Raw genomic sequence first — 12,274 nt, forward strand, 5'->3', positions numbered from 1 at the left:
AGGCATTCGCACAAGGTGTAGCATAAATTGTCTTCTGTCTTCAAACTGATTCAATTTTTGCCAAATATAACTTGTGGTCTTTACAGTTTTCCAGTGAGGTTGGATTCCTTTTCGAAGAGGCAAGGTATCATTGTGGATATTTCCAGTGACACTTTAGGAGAGGACAGGTGTTCTTTTGGGAGAGGGAATGTACTTTTATGTGGAAGTCGCTTCCTAATTGGGTTTTCTATAACTGAAACCAATGTATATAAAACAGATATCAAGGAAACTGTCAAAGTCATTGGAACTAATAACCTTCCAAGGCATTTCAATTTCTTGGCCTTTTTCTTTGAAAACGAAGTCTGCAGTAGAACAAAATATCAAGCTTGCTGTTTTTCTCTGTTCATTGACATCAGTTTGAGCATTACCAATCATAAGATTTATGATGCTCAACCTATCATTATCACACAAGAGTGCCTTAAAATTCAACATTTGATTGAGACCTCCACATACTTAAAGCATTTGACAAGGGGCAATGAATGCAGGTGCTCATTTTTTTCAGGTGATTAAGTAGTTGATGAAAGATCCATGTAATAAATGGGCTTCTACCAATTAGGTTTTGTTTTAAAGAAAATCATTAGTAGGTATTTGGATTTTTATCTTATTTTACCTCAGCCTGGGTATTGCGGTCTAACCATGGTGGATACTAGATGAGTTGCCATGTGTGATGAAAGAGCTAAGAGTAGTGACTGAGGATCTTTGTTGGCATACGTTGGCACAAAGAGTTAGAGAGAGCTACTGGGTTGGGTGGAAGGGGAAAAGGATGACATGGAGAGTATGGGTAAGGTCATGAGGTGACATAAGTAAGCACTGCTGGGGCATGGCCACTGTATGAAATATCAGAAGTGCTGGTAGGTCCTTTTTTTTTATTATTTCATTAATAGCTATAACAATGTCGCAAATCATCCAAGTTAGCCTTTTCCCACCGCTCACCTCTGTGGTTACCAATGTCATTACCTCCACAATATTTTCAGGGTGATGAATCCAACAGCTGCTAACACTCGTGTCTCTCACCCCCAAATCTGAACCAAAATTCAAATATCCAGGCCACTTTCTCCCAGTCATGTTTGCAAAGCTGGGAATTTTCCAAATGCCGCGTTGTTGACCTGGGAACAAAAATTCAAGCTGTTGTAGAAATGAGAGCAGGCCTTGGAGGTGTGGTTTGTTGTTCAATTGCTTTTAGTGCTAATGAGTACAAAAATCATACTAAACTCCTGCCCCAGATTGCTTCCAGTGAATTGCAGTTATACAGGGCCTTGGTGATGCCACACCTGGAATATTGTGTGCAGTTTTGGTCTCCTTTTCTGAGGAAGGATGCGCTTGCTCTCGGGAGTGTAACAAAGGTTTGCCAAGCTGATTCCGGGGATGGTGGGACTGACACATGAAGAGAGATTAACTAGGTTACGATTGTTTCTGCTGGAGTTCAGATGAATGATGGGCAATCTGATAGAGACTTATAAAATTCTAACAGGATTCAATAAGGTAAATGCAGAGAGGATGTCCCCGATAGTGGGTGTGTCCAGAACCAGGGATCACAGTCTGAGGATTCAGGGTAGACCATTTAGGATGCAGATGAGGAGATTATTCTTTACGCAGAGAGTGGTGAACCTGTGGAATTCATTAGCACATGAAGTAATTGATGCCAAAACATTGAATGTATTTAAGAGGCAGCTAAATATAGCACTTGGGGCAAATGAGATTAAAAGTTATGGGGAGAAAGCCAGATTAGGCTATTGAGTTGGATGATCAGCCATGATCGTGATGAGTGCTGGAGCAGGCTCGAAGAGCTGAATGGCCGCCTCCTGCTCCTATCTTCTATGTTTCTATATAATCCTGCTTCCTACAGATAGTCTTCAGTGGCTAAACCGCTTCTTTTGGTTCAGACAGTACAACTGGGAACCTGAAGACAGTAGAGGCAGCTCCAAGGATAGAAGTCTGTAACTTAGTGGAGAAAGCAGAAGCAGCTTTGGATAAGTAAACCATCTATGGTATCTATGGTAACATCACAAATATTTTCTTTATAATTTCAGAAGGAAGGAAATACTACAAAAGAATTGGCAGCAATGTAACCCTGCAGTGTGAGACATCTGACAGCCATACTCCTGTGGTATGGAGGTTTGATGGGCATGTGATAGGCCATAAGGAAGACCAGCTTCTTCAAGGCACTAACCTCACCCTCCGAAACATCGAGACAGCACAAAGTGGAACCTATAGCTGCCATGAGAAACACAGCGGAAAGTTGAAAAATCAAATAACAATCCAAGTTGGAAGTAAGTGCTTTTTAAGTAATTGTTTTTGATGGAACCCAAAAAATGTGATGTCTTTTAACGAAACTAGCCTATTGTGTGCATAAATAATCCTGGAATAATGTGACTGAAAAGTCTTATGAAGCAGCTATGGTGAAGGAAACTAAGGCTGTCAATGGCAGAATAATGACCTCAGTAACAACCGCTGACTATGTTGTCATAACTTTCACGTTTATTAGTAAGATATCAGCTCAGTACAAGAGTGTAAAGAAGCCATATTAATCCACTTTTGCTTAAATCCCCCATTATTAAGCTATAATGCTCTTATGCATCTAATTGCTGGAGATTTTGGAATCCTATGTACTCTGAAAGATGAAATGTTTCAATTTTATTGAAAGCAAATGAAGTTTTAGACTTTCCTTTCGAATGACGGTGGATTCCTGAGCTTGTGTCAACGTTAAAGACAGAGCTTTAACTGTCGGAATTGTTCAGCAGCTTTGGGGTTACCGAGCTTTTATTGTTTAAAGACTGAAGCAGTAATGCATACCAGACATGCCCAACAGGCCCATCAGTATCCATAAAAAGAAAAATCAGGTTAGTGTTTTGGCTATAGACGCCTTGTCAGAACTAAAGGGTCTGCACCTGAAACATTGATCTATCTTTTCTGTCTTCATCTACTGAGAGACCTGCATATTTCCAGCCTGTTTATATTTTAAGTTTCAACAATTGAAATAATTTTCTGCCTATACTTCATTTAAAGAGTTAGAATCAAGTTAGTTCCCAACTAGAGGTAAATCTGCGCTGCTAAAATAAGAAAAACAAAAGAGGATAGAAAACATAAGAATAGACTGCTAGAAACAAAATAGAGAATAAGGCTAATTCTAACATTAAAAATTAAATAATCAATTGCTTGGAATAAACTAAAGTACAGTATCCACAAACAATCTAGGATTCTGTGATTACTAAAGTGTGTGTGTGTGTTTCTGCAAAGGTAGGGGGGACTACAGTGGTTATGGGCAGTGTGGTTAGCTGCAAGGGGGACATGATTTACACCATCTGAAGGTTACATAACATTTGATGGCCATAAGTTGTGTAAAATTACCTGTCCCATTATGGCAATTGTCCTTCAGTATTTGATTGGAGTGGCAACCTACATTGCTTGCTTAAAACTCAAGGTGAGGTTTGGAGTCGTAATTTCTTTTCGTCCCGCAGTGAAATACTACCACTGGGATGAGCTGACATGCAAGTCAGGCAAACACTCCTGACAATGTACGACAATGACTTGCATTTCTGTAGCATTCCTTGTTGCAGGGTCCTTTAAAGAGCAACAACAGAAAACAGTATTCGGAATAAGGGGAAAGGAAAGTGAGAGAAATGAGGGCACAAGCAGTTAAAGAGAAAAGCCAGTTCCTTTTGAAAAGGGAAAGATACATGCTTAAGAAAAAAATGTTCCAGTAGATTTATATCAAGCTGAAAGAAAATCACTGTCTTTCTTTTGACTTGAGAGTTCCTGACCAGCTTGGGGGAAAAAAATGCACCTTTTTTAAGACTACTGTTGTATTACAATCAGAATTGGATTCACTCTGTTCCATTTTAGATAAATGTGAGGTGCTGCATTTTGGAAAGGCAAATCAGGGCAGGACTTTGTACACTTAATAGTAAAGTCCGAGGGAGTGTTGCTGAACAAAGAGACTTTGGAGTGCAGGTTCATAATTTCTTGAAAGTAGAGTCACAATTAGATAAGATCGTGAAGAAGGCATTTAATATTCTTTCCTTTTTTGGCCAGAGCATTGAGTATAGGAGTTGGGAAATCATGTTACGGTTATCCAGGACATTGGTTAGGCCACCTTTGGAATATTGCGTTCATTTCTGGTTTTCCTCCCACAGGAAGGGATACTGTGAAACTTCAAAGGGTTCAGAAAAGATTTATAAGGATATTACCAGAGTTGGAGGATTTGAGCTATAGGGAGAGGCTGAATAGATTGTGGCTGTTTTCCCTGGAACTTCGGTGGGTGAGGGGTGACCTTATGGAGGTTTATAAAATCATGGGGGGCATGGATAAAGTAAATATACAAAGTCTTTCTCTGGGTTGGGGAAGTCCAGAACTCGAAGGCATAGGTTTAGGATGAGAGGAGGAAGATATAAAAAGGACCAAAGGGACAACGTTTTCCCGCAAAAGATAGTGCGTGTATGGAATGAGCTGTCAGAGGAAGTGGTGGAGGCTGATACAATTACAACATTTAAAAGGCATTTGGATGGGTATACGAAGAGGAAGGATTTAGAAGGATCTGGTCAAATGCTGGCTAATGGGACTACATTAATTTAGGATATCTGATTGGCATGGATAAGTTGGACTGAAGGGTTCATTTCCATGCTGTACATCTCTATGACTCTATATGTCTGAATTTAAGTACTGCTCCTGTGGCAGACTTTGACATTGGGAGAGAAATGTGGTTCAGTTTTGAAGAGAATCAATAACAACCACATAGCTATTGGTCCAGCTGAAAGTTATCTGATGATGGAAGTTGCTGCAAGCCCATTAGTTATAGAGTTGATAGCTCTATCATTTAATTCCTTATTAATTAGTTTTCTTGATGTTGTCATTTCCTCTGACTCCAAGTGGGACTCTTAGTGTCAAATCTGTCACCAAAAGCCTTTTTTTCCTCAAAAGCTTTATTGAAGATCCATTCAGTTGAAAACTTGAAGACTACACCCATCCCAATAATGCTGTTCTAGCATTGCTCAGACACTCTTGGAATGGATACAAGAAAGTATTTGGTATTCGATAGATGGCCTTTTTTTTTCTTGCCTGCAACTGTTCTATACCATGGATGGAAGCAGGGTGATAGAACATAACCAAAAAAGACATATTAACTGCATCTGAGCAGTTTGCTAAACCACCTTTGTTATCTGATAAATTTGTACTTCAAACATACAAAGTTTCAACCTTGACAGGTATCACCCCTAAGCAAGAAAATTAAATTGCAGAAAGTCCATTTACACATAAACCCAATACACTTAAGCAAATAGACTTTAAATAAATGTTACTGAGAAATGAATGAAAAATGAAATAGGATCCCATTGTATGTCTGAACTTTCATATTCTTTTCTGTTGGCTGAAACATTTTGTTTGTGTTTTCTTAGTAAATTGATAGCATTTTGTCTCCATAAGTCCTGTTACCACAACTTGAACTGAGAACAAGAATCAAGTTCTGCATGAAGCATGGCTTCTGCTCTTTTGAGTCTACCGAATCCAGCTAATTAAAAGTGGTAATAGTATGAAACTGTTTGTATTTTGGGAAATTTTCCATTGTAATTATCTAAGTACAAGAAATTGTGCAACAGGAAATTCTTTCTTTTAATTCCTCTTAGTACACGTAAACTCTGGATAAGTAGATAATACTTGAGAAGAATTGACTTAAAACATTAAGTCCCAAGATTATCCTGTCAGAAGCCAAATTTTTAACAACACACAGTTTTTGGTTTATTGAGCAACTTTGATGAAGAGCCAAGGACCATATTCCAGGACAATACCAAAGTCAAAAACAACAACTAAGATGAAAAGGTACATTTGATCATAGCTGTTTGATGACTTCAAGCTAAAGATTTAAGAGGTTGTAAACTGTAGGGCACTTATTCTTGATTTAGTCAGCATTAATACAAAACTGGTGTATAATAACCTTAGATGAGAAACAAAAACAGAAGTTGCTGGAAAAGCTCAGCAGGGCTGGCAGCATCTGTGAAGAGAAATCAAAGTGGGTGGCACGGTGGCTCAATGGCTAGCACTGCTGCCAGGGACCTGGGTTCAATTCCAGCCTTGGGTGACTGTCTGTGTGGAGCTTGCACATGCTGCCCATGTCTATGTGGGTTTCCTCCCACAGTTGATTTAAGTGAATTGGCCATTCTAAATTGCCTATAGTGTTCAAAGATAGAACAGTACAGACCCTTTGGCTCTTGATGTTGCTCTGACCTGTGAACCCAATCTGAAGGCTGTCTATCCTACACTATTCTGTTTTCATCTATATGTTTATCCAATGACCATTTAAATGCCCTTAAAGTTGGTGAGTCTACTACTGTTGCAGGCAGTGCATTCCCCGTACCTACTACTTTGTGAATAAGGAAACTTTCTCTGACATCTGTCCTATATCTATCATCCCTCAATTTAAAGCCATGCTCCCTCATATTAGCCATCAGCATCCAAGGAAAAAGGCTCTCACTATCCACCCTATCTAACCCTCTGATTATCTTGTATATCTCAACTAAGTCACGTCTCAATCTTATTCTCTCTGATGAAAACAGCCTCAAGACCCTCAACCTTTCCTCATAAGACCTTCCCTCCATAGCAGGCAACATCCTAGTAAATCTCCTCTGAACACATTCGAAAACTTCCACATCCTTCCTATAATGTGGTGACCAGAACTGTATGCATTACTCCAAGTGTAGCCGCACCAGAGTTTTGTATAGCTGCAACATGACTCTGTGGCTTCGAAACTCAATCCTTCTAGCTATAAAAGCTAACACACCGTATGTCTTCTTAAGGTGTGTACGTTAATTGTATTAGTTGGGGTAAATGTAGAGTAATACAATAGGGGAATGGATCTGGTTGAGTTACTCTTCGGAGGGTGGATGTGGACTTGTTGGCCAAATGGCCTGTTTCCACACTGTAGGGATTCTATGATTAACAGTTTGGATCTGATGACCCTTCCTCAGAACTGATGGTAGCTAGGAAAATTTATGTGCCGTTTATGTGCAGAAGATAGAAAGGGTTAGGGGGTAATATTTAAATGATAGGTAGGGATAGAGCACAAAGAGACACAAGTACAGTTAGACAGACAAAGGAGTTGATGACAATCTGGCTGGAGGATGAATAGAGATGGTTAGTGGCTAACAATAGGTAGCCTATTGGCAAACTATGTGATAACAAGGCCCGGTGTGTGTAATAGAGGGCTAGGACATGGGGGAGTTCAGGTCCTAAATTAGTTGAACTCGATTTTGAGTCCAGGGAGCTGCAGGGTTGCCAAGCAGATGAGAAAGCTCCGTATTCAAATTAAAAATATTACCCTCTGAATTAATAACAGTAACACTGTATCATGAAAGGCAATGTGTAAGTTCACATTCACGGTGTTTTTATTTACTTATGGGTAATGAACATATTGAGTTAAAATTTAACAGAATTCATACCACCAGTGACTGATGGTTATTAAAGTTGTATAGGTTCAATTGGGGATCTTCATAAATTCTGTGCATTCTTTGTATAATTGAATATCCATTTCATTAAAGACAGGATGCTGAATATTCCGGACAAATGGGAATGAGAGGAAGAAAAAGTAGAGAAAGAAAAAAGAATGTGAGACAAATATACAGTTGTCATTTTGTCATTACACAGAATGACCCAAATGGGAGTCGGGTACTGTTGCCTTCTTGCATCAACTTTAAAATGGGAAGGACAGAACTCATTAAAACCAGATGATGGAAGGTACATGTTGACCTTCTACTTTTACCAGTATTGAAGTAGCAGATACACAGAAAAGCCATCATTTGCAAGTTTGTTTCCAAGCCACTCACCATTCTGACATAGCACGCTGGGTCAGTGGTTAGCACTGTTGCCTCACAGCAATGCACACCCAGATTCGATTCTCACCTTGGGCGACTGTGGAGTTTGCACGTTCTCCCTGTGTCTGCATGAGTTTTCTCCATTTCTCCAGTGCTCCAGTTTCCTCCCACAATATAAAGATGTGCAGATTGGGTGAATTGGCCATGCTAAATTGCCCATAGTATTTAGGGATGTGTAGGTTAGGTGCATTAGTCAGGGGTAAATATAAGATAATAAGGTAGGGGAATGGGTCTGGTTGGCTTATGTTTTGGATGATTGGTGTGGACTTGTTGGGTCAAAAGGCCTGTTTCTACACTGTAGGGATTCTCTATCTATAATTACATATATTGCTGTCCCTTCAGTGTTGTCAAAATCCTGGAATTCCCTTCATAACGACATTGTGGTCTTCATCAAATGGACTGCAGCGCATTAAGCCGTATCTTGCCACCTCCTTCTAGAGGGCAATTAGGAGTAAGCAATAAAATACTGGCCCAGCTGGCAATGCGCACATTTCATGAGTGAATAGAAGGCGGTCCCAATCAGCAAGCTTTCCTGTAATCTGCATGTGTGCGTGCAGCCACTCCAAGCTTCCATGCATGGCGATTAGTTTTGGCATGGTGATTGGAGCACTGACTTCTGGTTCTAGACATCAGAGCCCTATGCAGTTGGAAGGAAAATGAATGGAAATACTGCTCAGGCCACATCTCTCTTCTCCTTAATTAATTCACTGACTATATCAGTGCTACCTCTTACACTCACTATAAACCAGAAGTTTTATTTACGTTGTTTCCAATTTCCATCCTACCCTCACCTTCATTAGGTGTGTCTCTGACTCTTCTTTGCCTTCTTTGACTTCTCTATTTCTGTTTCCAGAGATAGTATCAACTAATACTCATTGCAAATCCCACCAGCTACAATTGAATCCAAGTGTTCAAATCCCTGCTTCCAGTAAGGGTGAAGCCACACTCTTCCTCCAGGTTCTTCGGTTGGGGAGAGGGGTTTCATGGCTTTGAAAGCGTGACTTTCAGTGCAGGGAATGGATGGGTGTAGGTTGTCATCAAGCTAGCCCACGCTGAAAGGTTTTAGAGGCAGCCACATGGGCTGCTGGATGTCGAGGCAAACAGTTTAAAAAGCTTGTCTCCATTATCATAAAATCTAAGGGAACTCGGGAAGGGAAAGCTGGTGCTCAAGGCTGGGGAAGGTTGATGGGACCACTCATGCATTACAAGGAGTACAGAAAAATACCTCCCATTCTCCACTGGATTCCCCATCACTTAGAGCAGAGACAGTCTCACAACTGGCTCCAACATAAGAGTATATTCAATTGTTTGTTGCACTTATCCAAGTCAGGGACACTCAAAGCTGGATGAAAAAGACAGCAGGCATGAGTTCAGTGCTTTGGGGATGTGTTTCTTGCATTTAATTCTTTCATCTTTCCATTGCAACTGCATGATACATTTCTTTTTCTCTCCCTTTTTTGTTTGCATGTGGTTTGTTATACAAATCCTCCAGATGGCCATAATCCCAATCATTACAGCAGTGGTCCTATCCTGACATTAGAACATAAAAATTGTACCACTCGTGAGTTCTTGAAAACCACAATGTTCTCTTTCTTTTCTCCCCAATAGCAAATACTGAATTTTATGAGACTCTGTTTCTTCAAGATATTGATGTGGTCGGATTCTGTGTTTTTTTCCTGTTTAACTATGCTGCATGCCATTATGTACAGAAGGCAAGAAGTCATGTGTAATATTACAATTTACGAGAGTTTTCTACTTAATTGGCTTTCCAGAGGCTTCTGACTTTATTTTTGTTAACTTATAGACTCAGGAATGTCTGTTATTACTTTGATGCAAAGAGTCGTGAAATGACTATTATTAACAGAAAAGACTTGTGCATGTTCTTGATAAAACATCATAAAATATCATAATGAAGTATGAAATCACAGGGTCTGAAATTCTTGGCATGTTGTTGCAACATCAGATTTCACAAGCAGGCTTTCTGCCAGCCATGATATTTTGGCATCGACGCCATAATCAGTTAAGGGCTCAGCCATGTAACACACAAGAAGGTGTGCACATATTGGAAATCCAGACTACAGTGCCTGAGGAAAGCTTGAGGATTGGGATGGGGATGAAAAACTTTGTATTGTTAGAACAATATCTTAGCTATTTATTGGTGGGAGTAGCATGGTGAGATTTCTACTTGTGTCTCGGGAGGGAGTCCTGCCTTAGCAGCAGTTCTGTAGTCCTATTAGAGCTTGCTCGTTGTCCCATCACACCAAGGAGCCCAGGTAAGTCTGTATTTGGAAGTTTAAATGAGAGGTTGAGAGGGGTGGCTGGATTAATTAGAAGAGAGGTTGAGTCTGGCCAGTTGGCAGGGAAGGGATGACTCTAATTGATCTAGGAGTCCTGTGAAGGACGACCTAGCCCCTTGGTTGATGGTTTATCTACATGACAAGCAATTAAGCTACTGTTGAGGGGTAGAGTGAGATCTGTAATTAGTCTTTCAAGGGCACTTAAGGTCAGAGGTGGGTGCACCTCCCTGCCCGCACTGTCCCCACCTCACCGCTTCCCAGCATTCTTTTTAAAATATCAAAGTCAAGGACAATTGGGTAGGTCATGTAACCCTTAGAACCTGCTAGAGGGAAGAGTTTAGAGGCTGTAGTAGCACTGTATAAAACCTTTTGCTGTTAAAAAGAATCTTTTGCTGCTTAATATGGAATTGGCAATGCGATGTGAATACCAATGATCTTACACAGAATGGCAAAGGTGACCAAAGGAAGAACAGACCATTTCCAGGGATTTAGCTTGGATGTTTTCTTAATAGTGATTGGGAATCAGCAGTAGAGGATATTTAAGTCAGAATTTCAGAGACCCAATGCACCATGTCCCTTGAACTAAATGGCGGCTCTCTCTGTAATTTCTAGATGTCCTATTAATTTACCAGCGCAGCCTATTTTCTATGCAAAACATCTATGTCTAATTTGTTTTTAAAGCTTATTCATTTGTTCTTTAGTATCCAGCTTTAAAAAGGTTCTGGTATAAGGCCATTGTACTCACAGGGGCCTTCTTAGAGGCTATGAGAGAAATGAAATCTCTCAGAAGAGCTCAACTATGGAGTACTACCTAGATCACGGTGAAAGGAAAATGATTCTGGGACCAACACAAAAATCAACCCAATCTCTGTCCAGACCAGAGTTAGGAGCCACCTTTGTTCATATTGAGTCGAGGAAACCATTCCTGACCAGCAAAACCATGAAGTGTTTAAGAAGAGCACAAAGACATTAGGGTCAGGAGCATCAGTGAAAAGAACAATTATATATGTGCACACAATAAAATTCACTTTGTGTAATGAGGTGTAGTGTTAGGAGGTATGATTGTATTTTATTGAATGTTTGTGAGCACTCACTTCACTGAATCATCAATCATATCTCTCCTAGTACTTCACTAAGGTAGTATTGTGAACTGCGTATTATAATGATGGAGTCATTCCTAATTGGCTTCTGCATTGGTGTGGTCTTAGCCTTTTTCCCCTTCCTCCTGTGTCATTCTGCTTCCATGATAAGGATGTATGAGAAAGGGCACCGAGAATCCTCAGATATAGGCTACAGGACAGTAGCTTGTGAAGAAAAATCGGCTTTACTTGAAATTGCTGAAATACAATTTACAGAATTCTTTATGAAGCAGCACAACAGAGAAGAGACTTTTCTAATCAATCCAGTCAAGGCTGATGTTTATGACAGAGCTTGGGATATTGAAGAGCCTTTAAACTCAACCATTTCCTGATTGGATGATTAATTGTTATTTTCTATGGATTGAAGTTGGCATTAATTAGTTGTAAATGGAGAAGTGTCTGTTAGATTTTGTTCCTGCTGTCCCTCCTTCTGCATCAGTATGTTGCTTTGAGGACAGAGACCTCTTCTGCTGTAATTAATTCCATCAAAATTAAACATGTCAGAAGCAGGTAACTCCAGCAACACAGTTCACATTCACAGGTTCTTTGAAAGAGGAAAGATTTACTTATCATTTTTCTATTAAGCAAAAATTGTAGATTTGGATTTGACATTGGAGTAAGAGTTTGAAAGATTTGCACATCTGAGAAAACTTTACCTCCAGAAGTGTCAAAAGTCAACGTTGAACAAAACAAATTTAATTTCAATTCTTCATCTGTGTTATTTGTCAAAACCTGTTGCAGCAATGTTACAATTTGTCCAATGCCCCTGAAAATTGAGGGAGGGGGAAAACTAATGAGCAAATAATGCTCATGATTACCATCAAGGAAGCTATGTAAAGTCTGAAATGTCTGTCAAGTGAAGATAGAATCAACTCTGAACTGACACAAATGGCATGGGAGAGAGTTTTGTATTTTATGAAAATGAGATTGTTTCTGGATG

General features: G+C 39.8%; 1 protein-coding gene across 4 annotated transcripts in view; it reads left to right on the top strand.

The window, feature by feature from the left end:
- Positions 1 to 12,274, top strand: part of cntfr (ciliary neurotrophic factor receptor) — a 375,848-nt gene that overhangs the window by 166,220 nt on the left and 197,354 nt on the right. For all 4 annotated transcript variants that reach the window (XM_072573295.1, XM_072573296.1, XM_072573298.1 and 1 more), the window contains one exon: positions 2,070 to 2,309. In XM_072573295.1, coding sequence (XP_072429396.1) covers positions 2,070 to 2,309 — 240 coding nt within the window. The remainder of the gene's footprint in view (positions 1 to 2,069; positions 2,310 to 12,274) is intronic.

This window comes from Chiloscyllium punctatum, chromosome 1, assembly GCF_047496795.1.
Source record: "Chiloscyllium punctatum isolate Juve2018m chromosome 1, sChiPun1.3, whole genome shotgun sequence".
In the NCBI taxonomy this organism is placed as follows: domain Eukaryota; kingdom Metazoa; phylum Chordata; class Chondrichthyes; order Orectolobiformes; family Hemiscylliidae; genus Chiloscyllium; species Chiloscyllium punctatum.